This window comes from Caretta caretta, chromosome 3 (assembly GCF_965140235.1).
Source record: "Caretta caretta isolate rCarCar2 chromosome 3, rCarCar1.hap1, whole genome shotgun sequence".
Classification (NCBI taxonomy): Eukaryota; Metazoa; Chordata; order Testudines; family Cheloniidae; genus Caretta; species Caretta caretta.
In genome coordinates, this window is record NC_134208.1 from 134,241,560 (window position 1) to 134,256,123 (window position 14,564).

Sequence of the window (14,564 nt, forward strand, 5' to 3'; positions counted from 1 at the left end):
GCCATCAGTTGCCAGGAAACAGGGTGTCGGCCATTCTCTGTGTCCAGACTCCTGCACACACATGCCCTCTAGGGCACTGCAATGATCATACACCCTTACCCCACCACCTAGATACTTAAGAACTGCCTAGGGGAAACTGAGGCACCCCCACACTATTCAGAGGAAACATTAAGAACAGTCCCACTTCGTCACAGTTAGCGACACAGTTATACCGATCACAAGGGTGTAGATTTTCCACACCCCTGAGTGACATAGTTATACTGATAGAAGTTTGTAGTGTAGACCTGGCCAAAATGAGGGGTGTTTTTCTTCCTGTCGTGGTAACATCTCTGATAACTGCTTACTGAATGCCCCTCTTGAAGGAATGCTGTTGCAAGCAAGATTAAAATGACAGCTAGCAAAACTGAAACCTCTTAAGGAGAACCACTTCTTAAAAAAATTATGACAGCTATGGCCACTGAGTATTTCTATTATGTTACTGTGCATACCTCACATCCAGTATGCCTACAAATACAATTATGATACAAAGATCTTCAGCTGAATTTATGGTTGGGGAACCTCAATTTTTTTATTTGATAACTTAAAAAAAAACAGCCTCTAGCTATGCATGGACTGCAGTGCCTTTGAGACCAATAAAAAAGAAATGTTATACTAATGCATTAGTACTGTGTGACTCACCCTTGCTAATGGTCAGTGACCAAACATTGTAAGAAAGTGGATATCCCAGTGGAGGCAGACTTCCAGAAAGAAATATCTCCCGTGGAATAGATGTACAAGAAGCTTACTTACATAATGCTTACCCAGACTGCTTGCTACTGTTCTAAGTCTACAGTGTGGAATTGTAGGTGCAGATAATCATTGCAGGGTTATGCTGCGGTCAAGAGAAATGGCAGATCACACTAGTCTAGACTCCTTTGTTGTGGCCAAGATTTTAAAAAGTGATTAGTGATTTGTGGCATCCAACTGGAGACAGTTTAAAGGACCACATTTTCAGAGGCTGGTTGCTAAGGCTATTCTGAAAATCGGGCTGCTTTAGGATGTCACAAGTTTGGCACCAAAACCCACTAATCACTGTTGAGAATCTTGGCCAGAATTCTCAGGTCCAGATTCTGATACCCTTCTGTACATTGAGCTGTAACTTCCTCCACAAGTAGTAGCCCCACTGATTTCAAGTTACACTTACAAACATTGAATAGTATCAAATTCTGGCTCTTTGTGAGTGCAGTGATGCACTGCCAGTGGGAAAATCCTACCACAGGAAGTTGGAGATTTAAGAGGATTTGTGAAAGGATAGTGGTGTTTTTGTTGTTTGTTTATTTTTTTTTTAAATTTGTAATAAACTATTTGAGGAAATGTTTGATCACTTGTGTGAGGTAAATAATCTTTAATCTGTGCATACAGTATAATAACTGAAAACCATGAAGCAAAAACCTTATTCTCGCTTTATCTGGATATTGTCAGCCTAGTTTGTATTTTCTTGCATCTCACTGGAGTTTTTATCTTCTGAAATATTAAGTCACAATTCATTTCTAAGTAATACCTGCTCATCCTCTCTCATATAAACATGTTAATAACAATTCTGCTATTTCAGTTGCTGTGCTTCCCCTGTGGTACTGTGTACTGACAAAATATATTCCTTTTAAGTGTCTTCCTTTGTATATCTTTCTTTTGGATGCTACATATCTGCACTATCCCCATGTGCAGCAGCATATTCTGCCACGTTTCCGGTATTTCCCCATCTTGAACCAGAAATTTCATTCCCATCATCCCAAAGGGAATGGGAGCTGAGGGTTGTCAGCAGTTCACAGGATCAGTTCCCATAAGAGAGAGAGATTTTTATGTTTGTCTTTTTCTGCATCATATCTAGAAAGCCAGCGTGAGAACACCACCTTCACTTAGCTCTATCTTCCTGTGACCAGGGATGCTCGAGGGGCCTCTGAGATTCCTCAGTCAGGGTGAAATGGAAAGAATGGGGCAGATGATCCCCCAAAACTAGTGGTTTATTTTAATAATTAGATTAATCAAGACAGCAGCAAAACAGCTTCTACAATACCTTACTGGTTACTTAGAAGCCAAAAACACAGCTTCCCCCACAGTAGTCAAGACCTAGGCTCCCACCCAGACAGCCAAGTCAAATATGAGGAGGATTATTTAAAATCTTATTCACCATATATAAAGTTCTACCAATCCCAAGAGATCAGTCACATTGCCCACCAGGTCAATGAATATTTCAGCCTTTACCCAAATGCATGCTTACAGCCAGTCCTTATTAACTAATCTAAGATTTATTAAAAAGAAAAGAGTGATTATGGTTATTTCATATCTATACGTATAATGATCTTTTAAGTACTTATGTCAGTTTCATAGGAGAGATGGTGGGCTGCTGAGTTATATAAAAATCTTTCCAAATCAGCTCATTCAATTACAGTCCAAATAGGCAGTCCACGTGCAGAGTCTGTTTAAATTCTTCCACTGAAAAATAGCAGGTCAATCCAGACTGGAGCTGGAGGTCTCAGTCTTGTGACTCAGACCTCTCCTGACTAGGTTCAAGCAGACTTGAGATGACAGGATTAGGCTCTAGAGTTCTTTTTATAGATCTCCGGCAGGCTAGGACAGCCTCTTGATAGCAGATAACACAGCAGGCATTCCTTGGGTGAAGAATAGGAAATATAGATTGTTGCTTTGAAGTCAATTCCTATTTCCTATGTACACCAGGTAATTAGTTACATTGATTGGCATAAGGCTATTAACGGTTCAGAAGTTCACAGGCAGTTTACTACAAATTTCAAAGAGAAATAAAGATGATATTATTACAACATGTTTCATCTAGTTGCTAATATTCCTTTTTGGTCTCTGAATCAATAAAACACAGTAACAGACAGGAAAAGAAGTTTATCGTCTACCAGCCAATGAGATCACCATTGAGAAGATGTATAAGATGGGTAGGGCTGATATAGTCTCAAAATTTGAACATGGGTCAACAGATTAGTTCTCAAAGCAGTAAAACTATCTGCCTGCTGGTCTTCTCAGAATTAAATACAGAACTTTGAACATGTGAATGTTTTTATATTTATTTGGGCAGATTATGATAGGTTGTACAATATATGATGGGGTTGTGGATTACTCGGGTCTGAAATGACCACACTTATTTTGCTTTGACCCTAAGAGAGACATTGTGTGAGCTTCAGAAAGAAGTGTCTTATATTTTTAGTTACAAAATGGATTTTCTAGTTTGAAAAGATGTTCCATAGAAATGGAGAATTGTGTATTTTTGTCTGGTTTGTAATAGTTTGTTTGGCTGATTTTTAGGGATTAATGGGTTGTGAACATGTTTGGGAAGGAGGGAGGATAAGCCAATGATTATATGTAGCAAACAGTTTTATATTCTGTTAAAACCTTAATATTTCCAGAAATTGCTACATTATCAAATGAACCAGAATTAGACACTTTCTCTATAAGAAAACATATTAAAATTTAAAATGATCGGAAATGACACATTAATGTATATGCTTTGAATGTCAAAACATCCTACAAACATGGGTAGGGATTATCATCCTCATGTTGCAAATGAAGGAACTGATGCTATGTGACTTGTCCGAGGTCCACATAACAAATCGGCTTTAGGAATAGAAATTCCTCAGTAGATGGAAAGTTGCATTTTTATTTAAAGAAATATTTGCAGATGTGACTTTTTTTTTTTAAACTATCTACAGGATAGAACTCTTTGGTTCTGCCCACTGAATAACTGGTCTCATTCACTGATCTCACTCTCAGTTCCTCCTGAAGGTGCAGTAAATAGTATCTCTGTTTGGGAGAGGGAGGTGGAAAGCATCATAATCTGCAGCTGGTTTGTTTCTCTTTATTCCCAGATGATGGACGAATTACAATTGCAGCTCATTTCAGTGCAAGAAATGATAACCTTGCAAAATTACGTATCCATTTTTCACTAATTCGATACTGGATTGAAGTACAGCAGTAAGTGGCTCTGCGACACCTTCAAAGCTGTTGACGTATCTAAGATGCATTTAGGAAGGTAACAGCTGCCCGATGTCAGTTTTTAGAAGCCTCTTCTTGATGAACTGCACCTGGCTTTTGTTCCTTTCAAGCTGAGTAACCGTACTGCACAGGTGGCGGGCTCAGCAGTGGCAGCTGGTACGTCCCTACAGTGCGCTGTGCATAAACAAAGACTTTCAAGTGGCAGAAGGCTCAGGTAATTGGGATGAACTTTAAAAATGGATGTAGCACAGAAAATGTTATTACGGGTGATTAAAAGCATAGCTCCGAGCCTTTCTGGAGATAAAAAAACGTCGTCCTCCTACGCTAACCTCCAAGACCGTGTGTATCCTCTGAGGCTCAGTGCTAGCTATGGTAAATGGGCTTTCGCTGCTCAGCTGCTCTTGCCATAACTGACACTGCTGTAGCGGACTGTAATACTGAACAAATCCAGGGTAGTAGTATTTGGGGTACAGGAGCACCGGGATGTCCCGACCAAGGTCAGGGCCCTTTTGCGCTAGGCACTGTACAAATACATAGTATGAGGCAGTCCCAGCCCTGTGTGGGCCCTCTTCCTTGGGTGAATTTTGCCCTTGGTAAGTACTGGTTAAGAAGGGGCTCTGGTAGGAGAGCACAAACAGCAAAATCAAAAACATCCACTCAAAAAAATGTCCGTTTTGTAACCTTTCAGTCGGATAGAAATAATGCTCCCCCTTTTAGAAGCCATTTGTACTTCTCTGAGTTACTGAGATTCTTGAGTGAGTTCTACCAGGCAACAGCCATAATGAAATAGCTTATTGGTGGGAGCCTGACTCTGGTACAAATTTGACCATCTGTTGCCTGGCAGACACGTAAACCAATTAAAAAAAAGAATAACCGGAGTTATCATTACTGAATCCTCAAAGCAACCCTCAGGAAGTCTAACCTTGCCTTTGAGCTGTTGGTTGGCTGGTATTCAGTAGCCTCTTAGTACTTGCCCTTATTTTTATTTTATTAAAAGATTAATCTGAGGTTGGAGGAAAAAATAGCTATAGCTTTTATGTGAGATACAAAATAAATCCACCAGATCTTTATTATTAGTTGTCTTTATTTCTAAATACATATTTTTATTATTCTGTGGGAGAGACTCAAAATGATTCCTGTTTTGATCTTGTGATCTTGGGTCCAATTCTTACACAAGGGCTTCAGCTATAAAAACAAACAAAACAAAACCCTAATAGTAATGGGGGGGGGGAATACTTACACAAATCTTTTTGACTATCATCAAATTGAAGTCAGAATTTTTCTGCTAAGGTATAATAGATCCATATCTGCTACATAAGCTTATAAATTTAGTCCTTAGTCCTGCAATGAGTGCTGTGTGGAACCTTGCACCTACGTGGCACACCTGGAAGTCTTTAATGATATGTTGGCTCAATGTAATTGAAATAATTGGGGCTCTTTGTGCCCCCCAGATACTACCCACACAGAGCTCATTTCAGGATCAAGGTTTAAATGTATCCTAATAAGAGGAAAAAGAAAAGGAGGACTTGTGGCACCTTAGAGACTAGCAAATTTATTTGATCATAAGCTTTCGTGAGCTACAGCTCACTTCATTGGATCCACTGCATGCATCCGATGAAGTGAGCTGTAGCTCACAAAAGCTTATGATCAAATAAATTTGCTAGTCTCTAAGGTGCCACAAGTCCTCCTTTTCTTTTTGCGGATACAGACTAACACAGCTGCTACTCTGAAACCTAGTAAGAGGAGTTTCACTCTAGATAATTCTGTATAAATTTGAGTAACATGCCAGTACTGTATTGGGGCTTGAAAAATCCAGTTGTCCACTCTTAGAGGGGGTGTGATTGCAAGGTAAGTGCCATCGGTTTCTGAAACATCCAGGCTTTCACTTCCAACAGAAATGTTAGGTCTTTTTAAAGGCATGTTTATTGGTCCTGGAAATGGTCTGACTACAACAATCACAGCAGTTCTGTATCTTTCTTTTCTCCAGTGGATTCCTTTTTGATGACAGTTGGAATGTATGCTTTCCTTCAGACTTGCTAATTAGAGACCTGCACTGGAGTAGTGTAATGGTTCACCTTGAGTTGATACTATATGCTTAGCTCATATATAATGCAAACTGAGTGGGATTAGCAGGTCCATGGCATGGGAAAATGCTATCATTTGCCACTTCAAGTCATTTCTACGGTATACAAAAGAGAATTTACATTTTTCTCTGATGCTTATGCTGAGAAGTGACATTATTGAGCCAAACATTAATCTGCTCAAATATGACACAAGAATATACTCAGCAATATTCTTATGCCTATGAATATAGAGACAATTGCAAAGGAACAGACTATCTGCCCTGTATGCTTCTGCAAAGCAGTAAACCATATCACTTTGTCATATCTAAATCTAGCTTCATCTAGTTTAGTCCAATTTCTAATTACCCCTGTAATTCATTATGGATGTCTGTCAGAATTTTTAAGTGGGGGAAAAAAATAAACAAGAGCTGTACTTATTATACATTGTCCTGTGTATTTAAAATGAGAGCTGTTCCTCTCTATGGAAATAGGACAGGAAAAACAAAGTGGAAAAACACACCTTCTTCAATATGTAATAAGGTAAAATTCACCCATCTACAGAGACCTCTCCAGCACTAGCCACAAGGATGCAGGGAAGGGGAGCACAATCACCTTAGTCATGCTTTCCAATTGGAGATAGACTTTGTAAAGCTTGCTGATGCTTTGTGATATAGTTGTATCATCTGCAAATCATATGGTGCTTTATAAAGGCTACCCTACTGGTCTCATTTTGGAATTACGAAGTGCTGTCCTTTACTGTTTGAGGCATTCCAGGAACTGTTAAACTGCAGTTTGTGGTACTAGGTAGTGCCCTAGCAACTTAAAAATGTACTTTAAAATAGTCAACGGAGACAAGAGAGTCCTTTATTATGGAGAGAGTACTACAGTGTCTTGACTATTAAGACTGTAACTAGATTCCTGTTCTATGCTTAGTTCTATTCTCCATTTTAAGTTCCTCCGCAATCTCTTTACCCTCAAAATTCTGCAAGCGTGGTCAGTGGTCAAAGGAGTATGTATGTATTGGATCGTAGCAACAATCTTCTCTTCTCCCTAGCAGCTGCTACCTCTCAGCAGGTCTGGCAGACTTCCTATAATTTGAAAAGGGCCACCAGATATCTAGCCAACGGTGTGAAAGGTGTGCCGTATGACGGTGGTGGTACAGTACAAAACCGCCCTCATGCAAACTTCTTGGGTTCAGGGGCTGCAAACTAGTATGCGAACTCCATGGACTGGACATTTAGGTTTCAATAGATTTCTGACTTAGCTGACAGCCAGCAGAAATAATAAATTCTCATGCACCAAACTGCTTGGGTTCAAAGAAGCTACAGCCTGTAGTGATTCAGCCAGTGGCATTTCTAAATGTATAAATTGAACCACTCTTTTTCAAACTTTGTTGGCAGAATATTTCTTAAAATGCATTTTAAATTAGATCTGACGTTATGGCATGTTGACATAACATGGCTGTGCTGCACAAAGTGACCTTTGAATTTCATTTTATTCATGCTGCATAATATGTGACCCTTGCCTTGTAATTTATGCCTCAACGAGCTTCGGTATTTTACATAAACTCACTATTCATCTTTTTTAATCCCAGCGTTGCTGTGGGTTTGAAATCCTGAGGGCAGGATTCTGATCACTTGAGTTACTACTGTGTACCTCCTACCAAAACAAAGTGCTGAAGAGCTGTTTCTAGGATTTATATAGCCCATGAGCATATCAGCAACTCATATAAAGGAAAGAGTCTGGCCATAAATAATCAGTTTGTTGCACTGTTAGCATAGGTTCCAGAGCATGACAAAGGCTTACACAAAAACAGTGTAGAAAGAGACTTAGAACATGTAACTGGCCTACAGCATCCCTCAGTGATTCATGCATGGAAGGTGAGTGTCCATGAAGAAAGTAGATGTTACCCTTCACCGTTCCTCCTTGTTCTTCCCATCAATCCATGTGTGACGCTGCACTCCATATGTTTTATGGAAATGTGCTAATGAGTGTAAATATAATGTAACTGGAATATGCTTTATGCAAAAGGTCTCTTGTAAGGTATCATTACAAAGCTTATCTACTGAGTGTGTTCATCCTATTTGAATGAATGTATCATTTTTGTATCTAAAACTAAAAACATGAAGTATTACTCTGAAGTCCAATTGTAACTATGCAAAGAGTGGGCCATTAATGGTGGCTAGGAATCTTGATGGCTCCCATTAACTAGGACAATTGGTTGTGAATGGCTCTGTTTACGCACAAACCTTCCTGGGTACGTGCAGGCCAACCCTGAAAGAATGGAGAATGGGGTCTTACGGTGACATGTGATCATGTCACCTGGTACTGGAATCCATCTTAAACCTGCTGCTTTTCCATTTAGATGGAGGATTGGGGACCCAGAGAGACAAAAGATTCCCACCTTGTTCCAAAGCTATAAAAGGGGGTGGAACAGAACAAAGGGGGCTGCCATCATGAGAAATCCCTGAGGTACTACCTGAGCTGTAACTAACAAGAACTGTATCAGGGGAAAGGATTGGGCCCAGACTAGTAAGAAGTCTAGTCTGTGAAAGAAGCTTATTGGAACATCTCTGAGGGTGAGATTTACCTGTATTCAGTTTCTTAATGTATTAGGCTTAGACTTGCGTGTTTTGTTTTATTTTGCTTGGTAATTTACTTTGTTCTGTCTGTTATTACTTGAAACACTTAACTCCTACTTTTTATAGTTAATAAAATCACTTTTGTTTGTTAGTAAACCCAGAGTAAGTGATTAATTCCTGGGGGAGCAAACAGCTGTGCATATCTCTCTGTCAGTGTTATAGAGGGCCGACAATGTATGAGTTTACTCTGTATAAAGCTTATACAGGGTAAAACAGATTTATTTGGGGTTTGGATACCACTGCGAACTGGGTGTCTGGGTGCTGGAGATAGGAGTACTTGCTGAGCAGTTTTTGGTCAAAGTCTGCAGCTTTGGGGGCATGGTTCAGACCCAGGGTCTGTGTTGTAGCAGGCTTGCATGTCTGGCTCAACAAGACAGGGTTCTGGAGTCCAAAGCTGGCAGGGAAGACGGGCTCAGAGGTAGTTTCAGCACATCAGGTGACAGTCCCAAGGGAGTCTCTGTGACCAAACCTGTCACACCATGGATGCAAGGTCTTGAGCTTGGGCCAGAAAAGGATGGATCGGGAAATGTAGCACTTTCCACAGCATCATGCGGGGATTTCTGCCTGGAAATTCAGGCTGGAGATAATCCAGCTCAGAGCTGTATCACCTCTTCCTTCTGGGAGACCTCTGCCTCTGCTGCTGGAGGAACATACCAAGAATATGGTTCTGGTCTGATGTACTAGAATTCTTTGATCACTTCAACAAAATAGACAAAGGAGAACCAGTAGTTATAATTTTTTTTATGGACTTTCAGTAAGCCTTTGTCAGAGTCCCTCCAGGAGGCCATAAAGGGAACAGTACACTACTGTTCTGGATTAGAAGCAGTCTCGGGGATTGAAAACCAGGATTAATTGGTCAACTTCATGGTTTCCTCAAAGATCTGTGCTAGGACAGTATTTAAAATATTTCTAAATGAACTAAAGGAGGGACTGAACAATGAGGTAGCAAAAGCTAGATACACAAAACTAATTAGTCCAGACTAGCAACTGGGAAGCATGATAACAGATAACTCAGTGTTGACAAGGTAATGCAATTTGGAAGAAATAATGTGAGCCTCTCATATGTCTTGCTCGGTTCTAAACCGACACTAGCCATTTGGGAAAAGGAACTGGGCAGCTCAGTGAAAACATCTGTTTAATGGAAATCCAAAAAGCAAACAAAATGTATGGCTATCGAAGGAATGGGATAGAAAATAATGAAAATATTCTAATGCTATTTTATAAACCAGTGGCACATCTAAGATACTCTCCTCAGTGCTAGGATATAGGAAAATAGAAGAGGTACAGAGACAGATGAGAAAATAACTAGAAGGGATCAATAATAGGGAACATGAGAGGCATATAAAATGAGCTGTACAGAGAAGGTAGAATAAGTAACTCCTGTTTACTCACATGATACAAGAACAAGGGAACAATTTAATGTAATTGAACGGCAATAAATGTAAACCAATAAAAGGAAATATTTTATCCAACGCATAATTAACCTGTGTAATTGCCACAAGGTATCCAAGGTCAAGGGCTTAAAAGAATTAGAAAAAGAATATCCATTTCTATGGACAATGAGAATATGCACAGTTGCATCCTAGAAGATAAAAATGTGTATACTATGCCTTTTAGGTTATAAAAGGAGCCATTAAATGACTCTTAGGAAAAACATCCCCTATGGGCTATGTTACCTGGACCATTTTAACTCGAGTCCCCCCCAAATCAATTCTGTCCCAGTCCTCTCCCTATACTGATTAAAGTAATTTAATAATTTTAATAATGGGGATACAATTCTCCTTAATTTGAGCCTTTTTCTCTCATAAGGAAAAGCATGTTTTAGGACTACTGTTGTGATATATGTAAACATGATTGCTTCAGCTGAATAATGGAAAGTGACACATTATTATATAGTTATACAGAGCCAGATGTGTGCACCAATCTTAGAAAATCCTTGCCCTGAAGAGGTTACAGAGTGAAGAGGCAACAAATAGATGAAGAAAGGGAATGAAATGCAACAGAAAGCAAGTGACTGAACAGTGACATTTAGCTTATCTTTTTAGTTCCCTGATTTTCTCTGAAATGTAAGACTATCCTCTATTGTGTTAATACTTCTTACAATGAAAGACCAAGATTTACTGGCATGACAAAAATATTGTAACTCTTATTCAGTATTAAAGTGGCCTTAATGTACTTTATCTTAATTCACTTTGGAAGTGAATTAATTCTGTGTAAGGGTGCTCACAAAGGCGTTAAATGCAGTTTAACTAATCCACTGACTTCAGTGATCTTTGGATCAGGCCCTAATATTTGGAAAAGGCAAAAAAAAAACTTTGGAAACCACTAACTGGATGGTCAGTGTATACAAAGTAGTTAGTAGTAACTTTCCAGTTGTTTTTAATATGGAGTTAGATTTAGGCAGAAAATGCTGTAGGGCCAACTCAGTAAAATATGAACATTTCCATGTACAAGTTAGAGGTATTAACAGTTTAGTATGTTTAAAAATCTTTGAGACTTGTAATGGATTTCAGTAGTACTACAAAGGTAAACGAAAAAAGTGCCCTGCAGCATGATCTTTTTTCAAGTGACTGAACTTGGATCAATTATTCATCATGTCATTAAAATTCATGTAGGACTGAAGACTACTATTTGGTGCATTAAGTTATATAATGCAGAGAAATTACACCGCATAGGGTTTCTTTGTGCATGTTGTAATGGTGAGGAGATGCAAATTTTGTAATTTGTCGTCCGTCATCTAAAAGTGTTTCTATGTATCTTGGATTAAAATATTGCTTCCTCTAAGACATTTAGTACCAATTTTTAGACCACCGGAAAACTTTCAAGAGGGTTTCTTTTTTATGTCTGATTTGTAAGATTGGAAGTATGGGATTCAAGTGACTCTTCGTGAACTAGCAGATTTTTAGCTGTAAATGACTAGGACTTGTCTGAACTTTTGTAGCCTTTTATTTTATGTAAAGTGAATTTTTGTAATGTGGTATTACACCACCCTGCATTTGGCTCTGGTGGCTACAGTTTCAAGCTCTACAGAGTGAAAGTCACCTCTGCTACTTGTTTCAGATTTAGAGGATCTAGGAACATATAAAGACCAAAAATAGTGACCACACATACGGTTAGAAGTACAAGGTCTAGTCTGTTTTACAAGTTTTATTAAAGTTACAGTTAAGGTTATGATTACCCATGCATATAGAAATCCTACAAAAAACCATGCTACAAATATAGTCATAATCACATCCTTAATGATATTCTTGAGGTCTGATGGATGCCTTGCCAATTGATCATCAGTAGAGGGATGGTTCCTGCTGGAGTTTTCCCATAGGGAACTCATTTTACCCAATCAGGGAGCCCCCTCTTTTATAATGTGATTCTGACTATACCTTATACTCTGCACATGTGCATGAAAGTCAACCCTCTTTTCCCATATTTGTATTGTGTCCCCCAAGAATATTGGGATACCCCATTTTTCATAGCTTGTGTGTAGATCTTTTTGTTCTCATTAGCATTTGTGCACATAGTGCACCCTGCAGTTAGAACATGTGTTAGAAAAAGGTGACTACCAGGTATCTTGTCATCAAAAATTAATCTTACAGTTAATTTTTTGCAATACTACCCACTGGTATATCTTTTTTCGTAATTTTGTGGCAAAGGGTCATTCTTTGGTCACTCACTTATGTCAAGCATTTCTTAAGCATATAGCCTAGTATGGCTAAACTCATACAGGCCTCAGCTTGTAGGCCTGGTGTTTCAGCCCTGCTTAGATACCTAATGCATACTTATCATGTCTAAATACTGATTCATCTTATACTTCTATAATACTACAATTTAACTCTATTTAGCATACAGTGATTGTATAATACAGTATATTAGTTAATCATAACTTCACACAATAAATGAATGATAAAATGAAGCAATTGGCTACAACTTGCTTGGAGTTATATTACTACATGTCTTTCTATTGGTGTGATTAACCTCCGTAGATTGCAGGAGACTTCCCCTACCCCACTACAATAACAGTAAAATATTAATTTTGTCAGCTGACAGAAGAAAACATTTCTGGTTTAGTGGATTTATTGTACTTGTGGTTTACTTTTAAAACCAAACAGTCTGGCATGCTGCACTTTCTAGCCTGGGACTAGCATAATTGCATACATTGTCATCAGCAGCCCGTACAGCACTGTATAAATTCCTACATTCTAAATTAGACAGATTACTATTGTCACTTACAATACACCAGTGACCTGGTGAAGGTCCAGCCTTCAAGCTACTATTTTTGCTATGGAGGTTTATTTTGTTTTTAAATATTCTTAGGGGATTATCATTGAAACAACCTATGGAAAAAATGCAACGTGAAGTACTAATTACAATAATACTTCGCATTTTTAACACCTTCCTTCTGAAGATCTGAAAGTATTTTACAATCAGTTAAGCCCAAAAACACCCTTGTGTGGTAAGTATTATCCCCTTTTGACAGATCAGTAAATTGAAGCAAAGAAAGTTTAAGGCCCAGATCCTCAAAGGTATTTAGGTACTTCCATTAAAATTAATGGAAAAGTGCCTAAATACCTTTTCAGGATCTGTGTCCAGGTCACTTGCCGAAGGTCAAACAGTAAGTCTGTAGGAGAACCAGAAATAGAACCCAGATGTCTTGATCTCTGGTCTCACGCTCTGAATACTAGACAACACACCCTTTCTCCAAAATATACATTGTTTTAATAACATGCAGTTTTGAAAAATGTTTTCCCTTATGCTTTGTACTTTATATGTAGCTGTTAACCCCCAATAGTCTGGCTGTACCAATAGTTTAAAATTATCCTTGATAGCAGTACATTTAAAGTATAGCAGAGTTCAAAGTTTTGTGAAAGGTTCTTTGTATTTAACATAATACTACACAGTCACAGATGTAGCAACTGAGTTCCCCACTGGTGGTATGTGCCTGTTCCAATTTATTTTCCACATTTCATATACACCCTTCCTCTGTTTGTTTGTTTTTCCCTCCCCCAGGTTATGGTCACACTGTGCCTTTGTCGGATGGAGGAAAGGCCTTCTGTATTATATACTCCGTCATCGGAATCCCCTTTACGCTGCTTTTCCTGACAGCTGTGGTGCAGCGTATCATAGTCTATGTCACCAGACGGCCTGTACTATATTTCCACATTCGCTGGGGCTTCTCCAAGCAGATTGTTGCCATCATCCACGCAGTGATTCTTGGGTTTGTTACCGTCTCATGCTTTTTCTTTATCCCGGCAGCAGTATTTTCTGTTGTGGAAGATGACTGGAACTTTTTGGAATCTTTTTACTTTTGTTTCATTTCCCTGAGCACCATTGGTCTTGGCGACTATGTTCCAGGAGAAGGTTACAATCAAAAATTCAGAGAGCTGTATAAGATAGGAATTACGTGTAAGTACCAAACTAACCATTAAATAATAGTCATTTAGCCAATAGGATTTCTACGTATTAGGTGCCTCTTTCTCCCCCTCCATATTCTTTGGTTACCTTACTTATTCATCTAGGCCTTATGCCCCCTTATGAGTTGTTAACCATGATATATGGGTTCTTCCTCACTCTCCCAGCCCCCTTTAAAAGCACTAATCTGAATAGGGAGTTTGTTAAATGAAGATTTGTTTGACAAGGTATTAAAGTTTTTAGCTATCTGGGCTGGAGGGTTTTTTTCCTCTTCTGTGTGTGTTTCGTGGTTTTTTTTTTTTTTTTTAATTTTTGTGTGTGTTTTAATATAAACTGAAATAATGTCTTGCCAGACAGAGATTAATACACCAACCTGCATCCCCAGTACAAAAACCCCAAGTGCAAATTTGGCATTAATGCTGTGGCAGTCAAATAAGTGATAAGGAGCAAGATAATCAGT

At 38.8% G+C, this 14,564-nt stretch overlaps 1 protein-coding gene and 1 long non-coding RNA gene across 3 annotated transcripts in view; one reads left to right on the forward strand and one right to left on the reverse strand.

Moving 5' to 3' along the window:
- The window catches only part of KCNK1 (potassium two pore domain channel subfamily K member 1), a 47,208-nt gene that overhangs the window by 26,751 nt on the left and 5,893 nt on the right, over positions 1-14,564 (forward strand). For both annotated transcript variants that reach the window (XM_048843854.2, XM_048843853.2), the window contains exon 2: positions 13,703-14,098. In XM_048843854.2, the coding sequence (XP_048699811.1) occupies positions 13,703-14,098 (396 nt within the window). The remainder of the gene's footprint in view (positions 1-13,702; positions 14,099-14,564) is intronic.
- Positions 11,834-14,564, reverse strand: part of LOC125633894 (uncharacterized) — a 128,310-nt gene continuing 125,579 nt past the window's right edge. The window contains exon 3 of the long non-coding RNA XR_007355726.2: positions 11,834-14,076. This is a non-coding gene — a long non-coding RNA (uncharacterized LOC125633894). The remainder of the gene's footprint in view (positions 14,077-14,564) is intronic.